This window comes from Dipodomys ordii, unplaced genomic scaffold (assembly GCF_000151885.1).
Source record: "Dipodomys ordii isolate 6190 unplaced genomic scaffold, Dord_2.0 Scaffold41, whole genome shotgun sequence".
In the NCBI taxonomy this organism is placed as follows: Eukaryota; Metazoa; Chordata; class Mammalia; order Rodentia; family Heteromyidae; genus Dipodomys; species Dipodomys ordii.
The window spans coordinates 12,100,178-12,120,036 of record NW_012267257.1 but is presented as its reverse complement, the minus strand read 5'-3'; the positions used below and the strand labels follow the sequence as shown (position 1 = coordinate 12,120,036).

At 37.1% G+C, this 19,859-nt stretch overlaps 1 protein-coding gene across 3 annotated transcripts in view; it reads right to left on the bottom strand.

Moving 5' to 3' along the window:
* The window catches only part of Lmbrd2 (LMBR1 domain containing 2), a 36,200-nt gene extending 16,497 nt beyond the window's left edge, over positions 1-19,703 (bottom strand). For 2 of the 3 annotated variants that reach the window (XM_013018660.1, XM_013018662.1), the window contains exons 1-9: positions 19,541-19,703; positions 15,190-15,423; positions 13,410-13,507; positions 9,011-9,106; positions 8,383-8,550; positions 6,340-6,550; positions 4,218-4,292; positions 2,732-2,845; positions 2,069-2,252 (exon numbers count right to left, since the gene is read on the bottom strand). In XM_013018660.1, the coding sequence (XP_012874114.1) occupies positions 2,069-2,252; positions 2,732-2,845; positions 4,218-4,292; positions 6,340-6,550; positions 8,383-8,550; positions 9,011-9,106; positions 13,410-13,507; positions 15,190-15,363 (1,120 nt within the window). In that variant the 5' untranslated portion in view covers positions 15,364-15,423; positions 19,541-19,703. Of the gene's footprint in view, positions 1-2,068; positions 2,253-2,731; positions 2,846-4,217; positions 4,293-6,339; positions 6,551-8,382; positions 8,551-9,010; positions 9,107-13,409; positions 13,508-15,189; positions 15,427-19,540 lie in introns of all 3 variants that reach the window. The other variant, XM_013018661.1, reaches the window with a different exon arrangement.
* Positions 19,704-19,859: the final 156 nt, after the last annotated feature.

Sequence of the window (19,859 nt, the reverse complement as noted above, 5' to 3'; positions counted from 1 at the left end):
CAGGCAAGTTGTCTTTCATTGAGATATACCTCCAAACAAAACTGTATTTCTATTTTGTGCACTGAAAAATGAGCTCCTGGCTCACTGTAAGACATTTTACCTCTACCCTTAACATAATTCCTGGTGGTTTAAATATCCATGTAGGTAAATCTTTCAACAAGTTGCTCTCTTATACCTTCCCTTCCCATCCTCTCCTCTAATGATCTTGTCCTCTACTCTACCTCAAAGACTCATTCTAGATCTTCCCCTAAATCTTTTATTGCCAACAGCTTCAATCCTTCCATATAAAGTAATTCCATCATCCTTATCTCACAGTGGTACACTTATTTATATTCTGACTATTGATATGTTACTTGGACCAACAAAACATTCTATGCCTTTTTAACATTATCAAACAACTCGATGTCTTTATTTCTTCCTTATCCACTTCAGATTACAGTTCTTTTGAGGATATCCTCTCTCCAGTATCCCAGTTCCTGTAACACTGGAGAAGAAACACACACAACTTTAGGGTCTGGTTTCCAAGTTCTTTTTTTTTTTCTTTTTGCCAGTATTGGAATTGGAACTCAGAGTCTTGGCCCTTGCTGTACTTAACTTGCTCAGTTTTGCTTGTTCAGCTGGTGTTCTACCACATGAGCCATGCCAGCAGCCCAGCCTTTTGCTGGTTATTCTTTTTGCTGTAATTCTCCAATATTTCATGGGCAACTATTTTGCCTAGGGAAAAACTCCTTTCCTATACTTATTCTCAGTATTTCCCTAAGGAAATCGAAGTGATCAGAAGAAAATTTCCCCACATTTTCACCACTACATCTTTTCAGTGCCTAAGATACATCTATGCCCTTCCTGTAATGTAATACTATACTCTTCATTACTATCTCATGTCACCTCTCTTACTACTCATAAACACTTTCCCATAATTCTTTACTACCTTATTAACCGTCCTTTCTTCATAATGCCAGTCCCGTATTACCTTCTTTACTTTTTTTTTTTCATACCTTACCCCTAATCCTCCACCAGTACTTCTTTTTTTGAAAGGAAAAACTCCCACTGGCTTCAATTGTTTTCCTATTTCTTATATTTTCCAATAAGGCTAACTCTTTCCTACCTTATTACCCTGAAATCTAATCATCAAGTATTATTCACAATATGACCATTTTGCATCATTCAAGCAGGTACTTTACACACCTTTTTTCTCAGAATACTGGGTTTTCCTCCTATCTCACTGGCAACTTTTGGTCTTTTCTGCTGTTCTTCCCAATTAATGTAATCTCTAAAGTCAGATTGCCATCGACTTGGACTTTCTCTCTTTTCTACCTCTAACACTTCTTGACCCATAACTAACTACACTAATGGCTTACTAATTTAAATTTCCATCCTAAATTTCTATCCCTAACTATCTACTTAACATCCTTATTTATACTGTCATATGTTTATTACCTGTTTTACTCCATAGAACAAGGATTTTTGTCTCTCTTAATTTATGTGCACTGAGCACTCAATTATACATAGCATTTATATATGTTGAATCATTCCTAAATTTAACTAGAAAAAAAATTTCTTAAAGAAGTTTTCTGACATATTTGTCCTGGCTGTTGTTTCCACACTAAAGACCAAACACACAAAAAAAGCATCAAGTTAATATAACAGCTTAAATAAATAAGATTATGTTAACTACAGGGTGTAGGTTTTATAAATAAGACTCATAAGTGTAGTAACTAAGTAGAGCATCTTAAGGGAATATTTAATAGTATGTGAAGCCTAAAGAAAACTCAAACCTGTAATATAAAATTGCTTACAACTATATTTTATGCATATACAAAATAAGATTGAGTTACTGCATATATGTTATATAGAATTTTAATTATTTAAACTAGCAGTAGAAACTGATAGATATGCTCTATGACAAGTAAAGCAGTTATCTAAGGGAAAGTTTATCAAATATACAATATTATCATATTGCATAAATCAAATAATGCAAGGAAACTTCAGTTTTGCATTGGTGAAAATATACTATTTTTTTCCTAAAGAACAAATGATTAAATTTTGAAATTTATATTAAATTACATACCAACTGTAGGATTATAAAAATACTGAATAAACCGATTTTCTGGCTCTGGGGATTGAAACGTGTGAACAAACTGATGAGTGGCACTAGTTTCATTTTTTGCTACATCCTCCAGATAAAATGCTTGTTCCAAAAGAATTTGCCATTGCACTTGAGTTCGACGGTGCCTCTGTACTGAATAAATCACCTACAAAAGAGAAAGGAGGTACATCTATCAGTGTGATCCAACAGTGGGTCCTCATGGTGCTAGGGAATGTTTTTAGTTTATCTGTGTTTGTTTCTTCATGGAATGATGCTAGCAGTATTTATTGGGTGGGTAAAGGATGTTAATATATTTAAGTGATGTAATGCTTCTAATGCCTCCTTCCCAATTGACAAGACAGCCTGATCCAGCGAGTTAAAGTTAATACATTTCAAAGAATAATGCTAATAGTATCAAAAGATGTTTTAGGGACTAAAGCAGTAGCTCAAGCAGCAGGGTGCCAGCCCTGAGTGAAAAAGCTGAGTAAGAGTACAGACCTTAAATTCAAGTCCCAATACAAGGGGAGGGGAGGGGGGAAGTAAAAAAAAAATAGTTTAGGATTCATACAAAATTCCTTTTTGTGAGCAATTATAATAAATCTAATTGAAATCATTTAGCTGTAAGTAAAATAGCTATAATGTTACCTGTTTATGTAGTTTCACTAGACTTTTTTCACTTGGGTAAGTATTGCGCTTTTCATCAAAATCTTCATAATCATCCATGTTCCTACCCATTTTTTCTTGATACTCTGTAGGACACTAAAAGAAACAACCAGACTTTATAAAAAACTTAAAAATATATGATAAACTATTTTTATTAAAAATCTGTCACTCTAAGCTGGGCACCAGTGGCTTATGCTACTCAGGAGGCTGAGATCATGGTTCAAAGCCAGCCTGGGAAGGAAAGTTGTGAGACTCTTATGGCCAATAAACCACTCATAAAACTGGAAATGGCGCTGTGACTCAAGTGGCAGAGTGCTAGCCTTCAGCTGAAGAGCTAAGGGACAGTGCCCAGCCCCAGAGTTCAAGCCCCAGAACAACAACAAAAAAAAAATCTGTCACTTTAGCATTTCTAATCTTCTCAAAAACATCTTCCTTTTGGTATCTCTAAGTGAAGTTTTATTTGCTAATATTTTATGACAATGTTTTAAAAGATAAATTGGGCTTTCTTTTGCCTTTATTAATATTGGTTTTTATGCTCAGATAATTCTGGGTATTAGTAAAGGCAGAGAGTTTATCTCTAAGAAACAATTTGTTTTTGAGAAGATGTTTATTATTAGAAACTTGATAAAAACTGTCAATTACTTTCCTAGCTAAAAAATAAAGACACAATATTCACAATTTCTGAAAATCATAATACAGATAAACACATACACAATTTGGACTATTTGCCATACTATTAGTCATTTATTACATGAACTTGGGCCAAAAAAAAGCTAATCTCTTTGAATAGGACTTGAAAAGTAGCACATATGAAAGAAATGATTAGAAACTATTATTTTAGCCAAAATAATAGTTAACAATTTAGCTAATGGTCAATACAACAGATTTAAAACAGTAATAAAAATGTATTTTAGTGGTTCTGTAGGCGCATAAAAGACAAATGGGAGCTTTACTACTAAGTGCTTTTAGAAGAATAAGTTACCCCTAATTCAACACCACTGTATCAAAATCATAATTGCATGACTACTTATTTAAATCATTAAATCATAAATTATGTATCTCATAATGCTACTGATTTTGTGATATATGAAAAATATCATCAGATCACTAGGAAGCTGATCAGAGATTACTGAGGAACCAGTATATTTTCCTTTAGAAGATGACTCTAATGATGAACTATGGCATCTTAAATGTTGATCCCCATCACTGTTACAGCAGTTATGTTATTCAATATCATCTCTGTCTCCACATTTCAATGGAAAAGACTATCAATAATTACCATCAAACTTGTAGTAACAAAAGAAAAAAATCCAAGTATATTACTGACTTAGTTAAAATTTCCATGAAAATGCATTAGGAAGCCTACCTCTGAGAGGCTTTTTAAATACTTTTCTGATTTTTTGTGGAATACTAATTTATGCAATAGATAAGTATACATTTCATATGAAAATAAATGTAATTTAGTTACCTTTTTAAGTATGGTATCAACACATTTTCTCAATGGGTGGTTATATTTGATGCTTTCATTTACTTTACGAACCTCCTATTAAAAACAGTAAGAAAAATAATATTTCTATTTCTGCAGATTAACATTTCAAGTGAAAATACATTAAATACTATTTATAGTCTCACAAGTTTAATTTCAATTAACTTAGCATTAAATGAAATTCTTTTCACTGATACAAGTTCGTAGGAAGTAAAAACACAAAGAACTTAAATTGCTATATTTATATTCAAATACTTTTTTATTACTTCCTAAATTTGCTATCTTATCATTTTCTTACCCTGTATACAAAAATAGTTGAGCATTATAAAAAAATTCACAATGATTTAATAAATTTGTGTGCTTAAAAAAATAGTATTATAGTAGTCTACTTGCTCATTAAGATCAATTATCTTCATTATCAGTTAAGAAAAACAAGGAGTCAGAAGAAACAACTGACTTCACAAGTCTCTCCTCTCCAAAGAATAGTAGTCACACTGATTTTTCCTTCACATTTGCTTATTTAGATCACAGTTTACATCAACAATGCTAGCTACAAGACCAACATAATCCAACACAGACAGTAGGGTAGAAGAGGATATTATAAGGCTATGAATGAAACTACTGTCTAATAGGAGGTATTAAGTAAGTAATTTAATGAGTACTAATGAGTTAGGTAATCTTTAAAAGTAGTATTTCCTAAGGAATTAAATGTTCTATAATATTTATGAACAAAAATACAAGCTACCAATACTCTAGGCAGAAAAAGCAGCATGCCATGTCCTAGGCCTCAAGAGAGAACTGGCTGGGATATTAAGAACAACATTTTAACCGCAGGATAGAAAAAAGCTTTCAGAGATACAGACCTGTAGTCAAAGAAACCATTTAACAAAATTGTGAATGGATGTTTATAACTTATATGACCAAGAACTCAGCTAAAAATAATCTCTCCTGGTTCTAGTATATTTTTCACTACACCTATAATATATAAAATATATACTAAGTAACTGTTTATCAGAAAAGTTTTTCAATAGCCAGTAATTAGTAATTAAGTTTTTACGGGGTCAAAAATTACATGAATTTTTCAGTTGCCTAAGGTATTAGTGCCCCTAAACTCTCCATTATTCAAGGGTCAATTGTATACTGATAATATAAATTAGAAAATATTAGACAAAGAAGTCTGTGTAAATGTTATTATTATCACCATTATTGAATCCAAGGAACCAAAGTGGAGTGTTAGGTAAATATTAAGTCTACAGAATGGATTACTATACTGCACTGGCAACCATAGGAATAATCAAAGTGACCGGAGTCAGGTAGATAGAGGCTTGGATAGGACAGGACAGCTACAAATGGGCCAAATTATTATATAGGCCACACTGAAACACTTGAGTTTATTCTAACATGAAGGAAAAGCTTTTTCAACCTGAGGTTTTATGTTAAAAAGTAACATCCTCAGAGAAAGAGATTATTGTTAATCTCTTCAAATCCATAATCAAATTATTACTTACCATGGCAAAATTTTTGTAATTTGTTGTGTATGTTTGTGAGCAATATTGAAAGTATTAACTTTTGAGTTACATTCCCAACTTGATGAAGTTGATTCATATCAACTGCATGTCACAAATGAATAAAAGGAAATTTCTTGTTAAAATTACAAACAATATTTGTTGGTACAAACTCCAATGCAAATTGTTCTCTAGAAAGGTTTCCAAACTTGGTGGAACTGCCTTGGGTTATACTGTCTAAGGAAGAAGTATATTCTGATTATTAATTTTGCTTCCAACGTTTGAGTAATTATATAACTTGCTGTCTAATCTGGGAGGCTTTTGAGAGTGAAAGAAAGCATTAATAAAAGTTACCTCAAAATAACAGACATACCCCTATACTTCTGAATATAGTTTCCCTTTATCTTTGCCAGTTAAAAGATAGAGATGACCTCTCAGGAGCTTGAAATTCCATAAGAAGTCAGCCTAGAGAGGAGATGATATCACATTTGTGACTGAAGTCCATTGATGTGTAACAGCAATAAGAAAATAATGACGAAAATAAATTACACACAACTTGTTAACTTCTGCTCTTGTAAGATTTAAATTTGCTTGATTACCTCCATAACATCCTCTAAATTCTCTTCTGCATCTGCTTTCTCTGTCATCAGTTTGGCTGCCTTAAAATAAGTCTTCATAAGTAGATAACCCCTTTTTGCTCCATTCCAGTATGAACGAGGAATTTCCACCAAACCATACCCTAACAACAACACGAGAAGAAAAAGACCCCATGTATTGGCAGCAGCTATCCCGATTGTCTGGAGTTGGTTCCTAAGAAAGAGAAGACATAAGCAGATTGCAATAGTAAATACATTTCCAATAAAGTCTAAAAAACAAAACCTAACAAGTATTAAATGTTTTCTACAGAAAACTACCTTAAAAGATGGTCAACAACATTGTCTTTGACATAGAACTCAAGGTAGACATGACCTTTACCTCAACCTTTTTAAATATCCAGGAGTCCCTGGTACCTGAAAGATCTAGGATGCAGAGTAACAAGTAGAACAATGATGCTCTCTTTGCATACCAGAGCTTGGATACTCTTGGACACATCTCTGTCTATTCTCAAATGAGTCGTCAAAGACACTTCAGGGTGCTTAACTTTGTGTTGGAGTGTTTTTGTTTTGATAATAATCTAAGAAAAATTAATAAAAGCACATCCCGAGAAAATCACAAAAAAAAAGATGGTCAACATTTCATATGAAAAAAATTAGACTTTTATAATCCCAAGTACTTTTTTTTTTCAGTCACAGCAGATAATTTGTGTACTTAACGGGAAGCTTGAGTATAAATGCAAACAATGGTATTTCACACAGGAAATTTTGCTGCTACTGAAATTAAAATTAGAATCTAAGATAATTCATGACAAAATATGTATATATTCTCCAAAAATACTTATACGTATTTGATTATTCAATATTAATGAAGAAAAGCCTGCAAGTTGTTTTTTTTTTCTTTTTGGTCCAGTTGTGGGGCCTGAACTCGGCCTGGGCGCTGTCCCTCAGCTCTTTAGCTCAAGACTAGCGCTCTACCACTTGAGCCACAGTGCCACTTCCAGCTTTTTTCTTTTTGCTTATGGGATGCTGAGGAATTGAACCCAGAGCCTCATGCATGCAAGGCAAGCGCTCTACCACTGAGCCACCTTCCCAGCCCCAAGCCTGCAAGTTTTAAAAAATTAATTTGTGTTAAGGTAGACATACACAAATTGCAGAATGCAACAGTGAGGCATACCCCTACTATTCCATTCCTAAATTTTCAAATCTAGCTCTCCAAAAGTACAAAATAGAGATCAGTTTACTAAAATACCTCAATGTAAATAAATGCTAAGGACAAATATGACCATCAAAACAAAAGGAGAAAAGTAAAAACATTCCAATCAAATAGAAAACCAGGTATTTGTTTTCTTTGCATCTGAAATTATATCTAAAATTGTTATTTCTTTTAACATGTAGTTATTAGTCAAAGCATTTATCAATTACCTAAGTTATATTTAAAGATGTTATTATCTCATATATTCTTTTTAGTGATATGGATTATATAAACATTCACCTCATCAATTTGTCAAACATACAATTCGGTTATATTTCTCAGTGAAAGGTCTGTTAACATACGTGTGTGTCTAATAAAAATTAATAATAAAAAGTACAAAGCCCCTTCAGCTTCAAGCCTGACCAAGGATATAAACACTCTAAACTTTTCTTTATGAGATAACACATTTCTACTTCTAAAAGCACTTTTCTAGTCTAATAAGCTATTACTTAAAAAAATAAACTATTATATTCATTTAAAATAATAAAGTAAGTAAAAAATAAAAATAAAAGTGCAGCTGGGTGCTGGTGGCTCATGCCTGTAATCCTCAGGATGCTGAGATCTGAGAATCATAGTTCAAAGTCAGCCTGGGCAGGAAAGTCTCTGAGACTCTTCTCTTCAATTAACCACCAGAATATTGAAGTGGCACTGTGGCTCGAAGTAGTGGAGCATTAGTCTTGAGCAAAAAGAGCTCAGGGACAGAGCCCAGGTCCCAAGTTCAATCCCCATGACCAACAACAACAAAAGTCAAACATAAGTTTCTTAAAATGTTTTAATGAGAGTGTTTTTCTTACCATTCTAAATGCAAACGTGGATTTACAGCTACATATATTAAGAATGCTCCAAAAATCAGCAAATAGGTGCCATAGTAGATTGCATTCTCAATCAATGCAGTTTTTATCTTTCCTGTAATGGAAAATCCACCAGATCTTGCATATGACTGCATAAAAGGTAACAAAATCCTATTTGGACAGAAAATACATAATTACAAAAACAATTATGTATCCATATAATCTCAAAATATCAGAAGTATATGAATCTTAATCTATTTTTCTAACTAATACAGATTGCTATGAATAATTATATGTTAATAATAAAGCAAAATAGATGATAATTTTTTATTATGAAAATATTGTACAGAGGGGTTACAATTACATGGGCAAAATAATGAGTACATTTCTTATCAAGCATTGCAGCCTCCTCCTTTGTTCCCCTTCCCATCCTCCCCCTGCCCCCCCACCCAATCTTCCCCGCTCCCCCCGCCCCCGCCCCGCGAACCAAAGTTGTAAAGTTCGTTTTCGACATAACGACTTATATATCTCATTCTTGCAATGGGGATGACTACAATTTTAAAAATATTAAATTTTGAAAAACATATGACCTAAGAAAGGAGCATATCTTTTATCCTTCACTGACACTTACCAAGTTAAAAATTGTGATGTCCAATATACCACCCTCCAGAAAATTGGCATGATTCCATCAGGGATATAACTCCATGGTTTGAAACATGGGTGTTGTCTGTTTAATATGAATTTAAAGTCAATTATCGATTTATTTATTAAATGAATAATATAATTTATTGGTATATGGCGAAGTTCATTTATATCAGATTAATAATTACCAACACAATTTTACAGAAAACTTAACAATCAAAGCCAACCAATCAGACTACAAAATGCACATAAATGACACAAAACACTTTGTTAAAAAAAGGGCTCTCTGCTCTTTTCTAGCTCTCAGCTTTTTCCTTCTCTTCTCTTTCCCAGCTCCCTTCTCTTTCTAGCTCTCTCTCTGCTCTTTTCTAGCTCTCTCTGTTCTTTTCTAGCTCTTTTCTAGCTCTCTCTCTGCTCTTTCCTTGTTCTTTTCTAGCTCTTTTCTCTCTCTTTCCCAGTCTACTGAATAAACCTATCCCTAACCTGAATACCACGTGCCTGGTGCTGTTTTTACTTGCCTACCTCTTTTTAAAAACTTAACATAAATGGTGCAGTGACTCGGATAAAGGGCTTAAAGTCAGGATAGGTAGGATTCCTCTCTGTTTTTTTTTCTTCTTTTTTCTTTTTTTGTTTGTTCTTCCCTTTTTGCTCTGAGGAATACCCACAGTTCTGACGGCCTTTTGCGAACCCATCTGACGCGGACACAGCGCGTCAATACCATTGCTGGCCTTCACATCCACGTCCACACCACTTCTCTACTCTGGTGAGTGAAACTACTCTCTACAGCTCGCTGTTGCTCAGTCTCTGTCCAGACGTGGTGCCACACCAGAGAGCTCCTACAGCCTTTAACTGAAAGGCCGGTCACCTCTGAAGCTGAGGACACTTGGTTTTGGGGGCTTGGCCATTTCTCTCTAGAGGGCTCTGAGGGAAGTCGGGACGCCGCTTCTGCCTGGTCAGCTCTCCTTCACTCACCAGACTGACTCTCCTACACATTTAATGGGGTGCTGCGAGTCACGCCTGAGCTGTGAAACCCCTTTGAAATGCCTCCTGCGCTCCCTGGAAGGCCAGAGCGCCTCATTTTATGCCACTCTCAGATGTAGACAGTTTTTGCCACTGCAATGGTAAATGGTCAGAAGTCTGTTTACTTTCAGGTTCTCTTTGCTCTCTCTCTGCCAGTCATGTCCAGCTTTCCCTATCTCTCCCTTTCTCTTTTCTACATTTTGGCTTGTGCCCTGAAGAGTGCAATGCAGACTGGGTCCTTGGGACCCCACTCTAGGTTCCCTCTCAAAGGCTAGCCAATGTAGGCTTGATCTATTTGTTCAGGGTTTCTTTGCATTTTTTTCAGAAATTCGCCATCTTGAATTTGCCATCTTGGCCACATGGTGGGTTAAGGGTTTGGCCCCATCTAACCCTTAACCTTCCACTAAGCTTACTACTCCATCCATCTATTCTAAGGTGCCTTGCTAACAAGTTGCTCTTTTCACAGGCCCTGGTAACTGAGGCCCAACTATCTGATGTGCTTTGTTAGCAAAGTTGACTAAACATTGTTGTAAAAAATTTAGGTTTTGAGTTTTGCCTTTTTTGTTTTGTGTTATACATTCTGGTACTGACTACGTGAGTCTAAAATATTGGGCATATCTGTGCTAAGATTCTCACATCGAAGAAGTTTTGTCATTCCAGAATATTTGTCGGTCAACTCTTGATAAGAACCAGGTAAGCTCTACTTACTCTACTTGATCTCCTTGTTGCTTTAATTGGAAATAATAAAGGGCTTTTGTGGCAAAGATTTCATTCAAAGCCAACCCGGGCCAAAAAATCCTTAAGACTCCATCTCCCAACTAACCTGCAAAGAGCCAGGCTGGAAGCATGGCTCAAGACTCTTATCTCTAACCAGCCAAACACTGGAAGTGCTATTGTAACTCAACGTGGTAGAGCACTAGTCTTGAGCAGAAGTGCTCAGGGACAATGCCCAGGCCTTGAGTTCAATCCTCCTTGAATACCAATTGGGACAAGCCATCCCAGCAACAAGCACCTAGACTCAGCCAGTCTGGGGAACAAGGGAACATGGAGTGGAGTAAGAGGAGATGATGTCACATCAGCTACTTTGTGCCTGCCCTTTCAAAATTAACCAGAGCCAGGAGGTCAGTAGAAGTGAGAAGCCTGCCCATCCAAAGTCTATACCTGTCTACCTATTAACTGAAAAGGAATTTATATCCTTGCCTTTGTTACCTGACTTCTCCTCTACCTAGTCACCAGATGGCAGAAGTAGCTAGGGACATTTCTACCAACATTTTCAGCCCCAAGTCCTTCCTCTTGCCATTTATTTGCTCTCTAGTATTTTTTTTTCCAGCCCCTCAATGCTCATGAGACTTCTCCAGACTTCATCTAAGGACTCATGCCACCAAGGGACAGCTGCTGCTCGCTGCCTTCTCTGGGAGGGGACCAAATTCCAGCCTTTTACCCCTATTGTCGACGCCCCTTGTCAGCAGGAAGTAGCCAGAGAGAATCCTCGCCCTCTTTCATGATTATTAAAAGGCTGGAATGTAAGGTCTGCTCCTGGATGGCGAGCAGACTCCACCCTCCTCGCAGCAAAGTCTCCACCCAGTATCTGTGTTACCTAGGCAACTGGGACACCTGGAAGAGGTCACATCTGCATCTGCTGAGGTCACATCTGAATTTTGATGTGGTCACACCTTTCTCCACCCATACCCTAGATAAGGCCTAGCCCAGGCCCAGATGCTCTCTCTCTGCTCTTTTCTAGTTCTCAGCTTTTTCCTTCTCTTCTCTTTCCCAGCTCCCTTCTCTTTTCTAGCTCTGTCTGCTCTTTTCTAGCTCTCTCTGCTCTTTTCTAGCTCTTTTCTCTCTCTCTTTCCCAGTCTACTGAATAAACCTACCCCTTACCTGAAAAAAAAAAAAAAAAGGATGAGCCAGGTGCCAGGGGCTCAGGCCTGTAACCATAACTACTCAAGAAGCTGAGATGTCAGGATAGAGATTCGAAGCCAATCTGCACAGAAAATCCATAAGACAATAAACTACTGGGAAAAAGCTGAAAGTGGCACTATGGCTCAAATGGTAGAGGGCTAGCCTTGAGCACAAAGAGGCTCAGGAACAGCACCCAGGCCAAGTTCAACCCAAGGACCAGCAGAAAGGAAAAAAAAAAAAAGGATGCTATTTAAGTTTCCCAATTTCATTGCACTTTTAGGTACTAAGTAAATAAAGGAGATAATGCTCAACTGATAGACTAATAATATAATGGTCTTTAAAAAGCAAAAGTATCTTGATATCAAATCTCTATGATGGTCTTAAGATATACACTCATACTATTTGCAGGATTGGTTCTCTTTTTTTATTATAACTTAGAAGTAAGGGTTGACCTGCTTTCACTAATATTTGATGTCAGTATAACTTGTGGAGGAGATGGGGAAAAACCAGTTGTTTAAGGATACAGGTGGACCTGTTGCAACAATGAGAAGTACACGTTGTCATGTCCAAAACGAGCTTTACAACGTCGGTGCGGGGGGGGGGGGGGGGGGGGGAAGGAGAAGGATTGGGATTGGGGGGGAGGGGGGAGGCTGGGAAGGGATGTGAAGGGTAAACAAAGGAGGAGGCTGCAATTCTTGGTAAGAAATGTACGCATTATCCTGCCCATGTAATTGTAACTCCTCTGTACAGTATGTTCACAAATAAAATTAAATTTAAAAAAAAGAAGTAAGGGTTGAGTAGAAGATATTAAGTAATTAATTCCCAGAAACTGGAAAATTGGAATGCTAATTAGACCAGTCAGTATAACAGCCCTTGTGAAGAACTGTTACCTACACACAATTCTCTTTAAATTTTCTGATGAGTTTCTGACAATCCTTCCACTTAATAGCTACTTAGACTATAAGGATATATCCTTTAAACCATGACTTCTAAACATTGTAATTCTGATGTATATCCATTTTACTAGTGTTTTTAAAAGGAGTAAAATCTACATTTTAAATTTACCTTTATTCAAGTTAAAAGGTTTTTTAAGCTACACAAAGAGCACAAATATTACCTAAAACATTAGCAAAGACTTTATGACAACATTTTTACTTTGAAATTCGATATAAATTCAATATAACCTTTTAACAATTGGGGCTTTATTCATTACTGATATAAAACTACAATGCCTTTAAAGTACAGTATGAAACAATAACATCTTTGGGCTTCATAACAACATTGGAAATTAGGAATAGAAAAAAATCCATGATTATTTGTTTATGGTGCAGAAATCCAGGAATGTTCTCACTCCGTTTTTAGACATAAGACAGAGGCTGAGAAGAAAAATAGGTTAGGAACCTAATATGGGAAAGAACCAGAACAAAATATTAGCTTCTTTAAAAAAGGAAAGGAAAAAGAAATACCTCGTAGCTGGGATGACAGTTGCATAGGACCCTGTAACATTGCTACTCTCAGGAGGGCTTGAGTTTGCAGCAGCATGCCTACACCGGTTGTATATTGTCTGCAGCAATAAATAAATGGGTTAAAAAATGAGAATCAAAAAGTTACCACCATTACTTGGGCCACACTTCCATTCCACTCAACCTTTATTGTCGTGTGTGTGTGTGTGTGTGTGTGTGTGTGTGTGTTGGTACTAGAGCTTGTGCTTTCACTTGGCTTTTCATTTCTCTCAAAGCTGGATGATGCTCTAGCACTTGAGCTATATTTTTGCTTCTAAGACTTTTCACTATATACCCTTTGTACTCACTGAAATCTTAAAAAGAAAAGAAAAGCACAGTAAGTATAAGACCCATGACAACCGGAGCTTTGTTCTACCTAAAGCTGAGAGATAGCAGCAGCTGCTGCTGGCCTGGTTAAATGGGGACTATATACAAAGGTGGAAAAGAGTATGGAAGAAGCTCAGGGTTTTGCAGCAACAACATTAATATTACTTATTGGAGTCTAGGAGAGAAGCTGTGACCTCCCTTCCAGGGTCATAGCCCAGCTTGGTGACCTCTCAGACAGGGCATCTGAGGTATGAATACTTCCTTCCTCTCCTCTCTCCATTTTATATCTCTCTGGATGGCCTGCCCATTGAGTAACACCAAAAGGCAGCCAGAGGTTAAGAGTACTTGTCCAGGTAGCCAGGAGCTAGCTTGCCTGGGTGTGCAGCCAGCTCCACTGCCAAGTGTCTTAAGGATGGTGATCTATCACAGGAGGATAACAATCACACATAGCTGGGAAGGGTGGGATGAGAACAAAACTGTCTAATCTATTCAAAGTGTTTACAACATCACTGATGATAAACACCATCCATCTTTCTACCATAGGCCATCTCCCTATGAGAGACAGCAGGAGGAAGACAGCAGTGGAGGTCAGGTCAGGCTGGCCATAGGAATAATATCATTATTAACTAACCTATTCATTAAGCATCTCTAAATATGAGGACCCAGCTTTCCCCTTGCCCATAACCTGTGTGGAATCTTCCTGGTCTTAAAGAAGAAGGGACTAAAGCTGGGGGGAGCAGGTGCACTCCTTGCCCAAGGTCGCACAGCCAAGCCCCAGCCCAAAATGCTATTTGTTTCCCAGCTGCTGAGTGTCCTCTTTTAGAAAGTTGAAGCTCATGAACAGTCCTTATAAAGTACAATACAAAAAATTAAAATTGGGACTTTATTTTGTAGAATTTTGTCTGAGCTTATAAGATATCTAAAGGAAAAAAAGTTACATTTAAGAAATTCTGGAGTTTACAAATGCATCTACCTATCTACAAATGCATCTACATATCTCCCTGCCTATGTTGTTTAATAATCAAACTCCAAAAAGAAAAAAAAAGTTTAAGTTTTAAATAAAAAAAAACAGTATGTAATTTAATTGTGTTTAAAAAAATATATATCTCAAGCTGGACACTGGTGACTCATATCTGTAACCCTAGCTACCCAGGAGGGTAAGATCTGAGCATCACAGTTCAAGCCAGCTTGAGCAGGAAAATCTATGAAATTCTTATCTCCAATTAATTAATCACCAAAAAGCTGAAAGTAAAGCTATGCCTTAAGTAAGTAGTAGAGTACTAAAACTGAGAAAAACAGTGCTTAGGCCCTGGTTCCAGCTCCAATACTGGCACAAATAATAAATAATTGTGTGTGTGTGTGTGTGTGTGTGTATCAAACAAACTATGTGATTGTGAAAATTAGTTTTGCCTCTTACCGTACTAACATCCAGTGGCAAGATGAAGACAATGAGAAAGCAGAGATACCAAGCAAGCAGTGTTCCAACAATTACAAGTCTATGTTGTTTCTTAAAGTCTCCATATCGATGAAGTAGGAATAATGCCAGAAAAAAGACAAAAACAATCTCGAGTCCCAATGCTGCACCACTCATTATTGAAGTCACTCAGTCTGACCCAGGTTGTTCATGTAGAGTCTGGACCATATCTGTTCACTGAAAAAAAAAGAAAAAAGAAAAATGTACCATCAATACAGGAACTGAGCATTTGGAAATGTTCCAACTATTTACTCATTATTATTAAATTTCTTGGAAAACTGACATATAACTTTATATTGGGCTCTGAATTAGATGAAAAGGTAAATATTAATGTCAGGATATTATAATGAATTTTTAAAAATTTCTTATCACTATATTTTCAGAAAATAAAAGCTGTTTTTACAAAAGTCACAACAACTCTTAAAGTACAACAATTTAAGAAATTCATAATATTAAATGTGAACAGTTTTAGGACACTTAGGGTTAGTTTCCTAATGCTATAATCCTAACAGAATATTTCATACAAATAATGCTATTCTAGGAGATTAGATATTTAGGCTAACTTAGGAAGTTATGATACTAGGAAATTAAATAATTAGTTAAAAGGTTTTTTTAGATTATCTATAGCCCACAATTAAAGATTTTCTGAGCTATGCCGGTGGTTCACACCTATAATCCTAGCTACTCCTAGCAACTCAGGAAGCTGAGATCTCAGGATTGCGGTTCAAAGCCAGCCCAAGCAGGAAAGTCCTTGAGACTCTTATCACCAATAAAAACCAATAGAAAACCATGCCCAGACCCAGAGTTCAAGCCCCATGACCGACCAAAAAACAAACAAACAAACAAAAAATAACAAAAAAAAATTTCTGAGAGGAGGAGTCAGAAAAATGGAACTATTTTAAAGCAACATTTTCTTTGTTTCAAATATTATGTGCATATTATCCTAGTTTTATTTAACAACTCAACTTTCAGGATTTAAATTTACTTTGCCTTTAATAAGATATACTTATCACTTTCCACTTATCTACATAAACTTATTTAAACCAAGCTACTTTATATGTAAAAATATTCATCAGTGGCTTTTTATTGTTGTTTTTGAGACCAGATCTTACTATATAGCCCAGATTTGCCTTTGCCTGCTAGGTGCTCAGAATATAGGAGTATGCCACTATGCCCAGCTTGAAAAATAGTTTCACTTATAAATGTTAGTGACACAGATATCAACAGGTGATTTATTTGATGTCTTTTTACTCCTATATAAAATAATTTAAACTAGCACAGTATATAATTTTTAATCTATGGAAATAACAATATCTCAACTTTGTGAATCAAAATTCTAATGGAACTCCCAAACAAGGCATCATAAATAAAATACCTCAAATCAACAAACATTAGTAGTCCAATCTATTCATAAAAAAGAATTAAAGTTTGAATACATCAATAAACTGAAGTTAAATTTATTTAAGAAATACCCCTTTATGAAATATCACAGAAATTGTTTCCCAAACAATTCTTCTCACTATTTCTTTATAATATTGAAGAGATTTCTTCAATTTCTCTGCATATGTCAACCATCCATATTTTCATTTTTCTTAATCATCTATTACTGAACCTCTCTTGTCACTCTGAAACTTCATCCTCTCATCCTACTGCTTCTTCTCAGAAGATCCTCTTGTGGTTTGACTTATTTATTTACCTGAAATTTTTCAGTGCAATGAATAGGATAATAGAAAAGAGTAAATATTAGTGATTACCAAAGAAATACTAAAGTATGGTAGAGTAAAATGATGGCATATTATTGAAATATTCAAAATGCTTGTTAAATTTATTTGTGACATTAGAAATTTTCCCATTACTATGTTAACAAAAAAACTAGATAAACATACCTTATACAATATGCATGAAAAGGGTAAAATAATGTAATATGTGAAAATATTAAATAATAGGTTGTAAGATAATAGGCATAAATGAACAATAATAACATTTTTGTTTACTATGTTTCTCAATTTCTCCACCTGAACCACAGTACTTTACAATGTTATAGATGAATAAATAGAATTATGGATCCTTTCTTATAGTAATAAAGAAATCATCTTGTTACAGCTCTGCTCTTATTCATTAAAATAGACACCCATAATGGCTGTAAGAAATACTAACAACTTAATGACTTATAATCACACATGGCTCAACTGAGGTCTCTGTTCAGGGTCTCAAGATATCAAGTGTGTTTACATTCCTATGTGGAGCAGAATTTAAGTTCATTCAGTCTGTTGGCAAATTTTCATTCTTTGTGGTTTTAAGACTGGGATTCCTGGGGCTGGGTGGCTCAGTGGTAGAGCGCTTGCCTTGCATGCATGAGGCTCTGGGTTCGATTCCTCAGCACCACATAAGCAAAAAGAAAAAAGCCAGAAGTGGCGCTGTGGCTCAAGTGGTAGAGCGCTAGCCTTGAGCTGAAAAGCTGAGGGACAGCGCCCAGGCCCAGAATTCAGAGTTCAGGCCCCACGACCAGACCCAAAAAAAGAGACTAGGATTCCTGTTTCCTTCAGAGCTGTTTATTGACTGGTATTTGCCCTTAATTTAAGAGGCATCTGTGCATGTATCTGTGTATCTTTTTTTTTCAGTGTACAATGGGTACAGTTGGGACAAATGGGGGAGAATAAAGGAGTGACACTGACCAAATACATTGTACTCATAAATTAATATATTGAAATGAAACCTTTTTTCCAAGTATTTAAGATAATACAAAATTAAAAACGTATTCAACATTATTTTATATCTAAGTAAATAAAACTACATTGAAATGATTATTTTGGTCAAGTAAATTAACATGCATCTTATCACAATTACTTCCTTTTCCTTCCTTCCTTTCTTTCCCCCTCTTCCAGTGTGTTAGGTGAAGTGGTCCTGTATATCATTGATGGAGCAATGGCTGGCAAGTGTTTCTGATACTTAAAGTATCATCTGTATGGTGGTCTCCTATGCTCTCAAATTGGAGAAAGCTTTGCATTTTAGGATTTATTAGATTTAATAGGTACATCTAGATAATATAATCATACTGGTTTTAGCAATTAAGATAGACATGCTGTGTGTCTATTATTCTCTCCTAACTAAACCCAAGACTGAACAAAGTTATTTCATATCTTTAAATTTAAATCATCCTAACCTATAACATCTATATCTGAAATAGTGTATTTCAATTCATTTGTATGGCAAAACATACCCATTCAAACAAAGGCAACTGCTTCCTTCAAATAACACAAAGGTAACTTTACATTAAAAATATCTAGAGGCTTCATTTTAACATATTTTCTACATAGTAATGTGAGTTTAATTGGGAACACTGAATCTAGTATTCTGCATCATTTTGAATAAAATCAGTTTGCAAAAACATCATGTCATTACACCAATCTCACTTTCAAGAAGTTCTAAGTGTCATTATTTTACTCAATTATTTTACTCAAGCCAATGTTCAAAGAAACACAAGAATCAATCACAGAACAAACCAAATATTTCAGTATGTTTGTGATTAAGGGGCCTGTTTACTTCTGAACTGTTCGTGTCATTGAAAACTGGGCTTGGAATTCATCCCCCTCTCCTTTCCCATTGTTGCCCTGGTAGTGTGCACAGTGGATTTCGTATGATCATCCACCTGGATTACGGTAGGTTCCCTATTCTAACTGCCCTAACCTCGCCTTGTCATAGACAGGCCAAATCCCTCTCTTCCGTACGCAGAGGGTTGAGCCGAAGTACCTGCCAGGCTTTCCTGGTGGCCGCTGGCTCTGCACCAGCGAGGCGCTTCGCAAGCACACCGTCATCTCACTGATTCCCGTGGCAGCACCAGTGAGATCCGTGCAGGCTGCCAGGGATGCGCAGCTTTCTCGTCAATCGCAGGAAGCACTGTGGTCTCCGGCTCCCCTAAAATTAAGCTTCCAATTCGCTTTAGTGTACAAAGGCTTTCACACGCACGATCTGGTGCGATCGGCGTCCTGAGCCTCTGGCTCTCTCGTTGGCGGTGCTTATTTTAAAGAGAAAGTAAAGACCCGGTCGGAAGACCCCATCCTGAGCCCCCCCTCCCCCGGGCGGAGGCAGGGAGATTGGCAGGTGTCCCTCGCAGGGCTCCCGGCCTCTCACCTGGGCGGCGGGCCGAGCGGCCACCTCCATTCGGGTCAGGGATGTGGGCCCCACGGGGACGGCCGCTCGGGTCTCCGGGGTCCCCTCGCTCTCCACCGACTCTCGGCCCAGACCGCGGACCCCGGACCCCCAAAACACCTCACGCGCTCCCCGTCAGGCTCACCCGCCGATCTCGCCAGACAGCGTCTGGAAGGCACCGGGGAACCGCGACCGCCGTAGCTGGCCAGGGTTCGAGACCCACGCTCCGAGGAGACCGCGGTGACAGTCACCCCAAGGCCTACGGGTTCCAGGGACAGGAGAAGCCCCTCAGTTCAGCGGCTGACATTTCCCAGTTAGCCGGAGCTCCACCCACTTCCGCTTCCCCGCCTTCCCCCTAGCGCGGCCCGGCCCCGCGCCGCGGAGCTCCACCCACTTCCGCTTTCCCATTTCCCCACCTCCCTCAGCCATTTCCCCCAAGCTCTGTCAGACCGCGAGGTTTTATG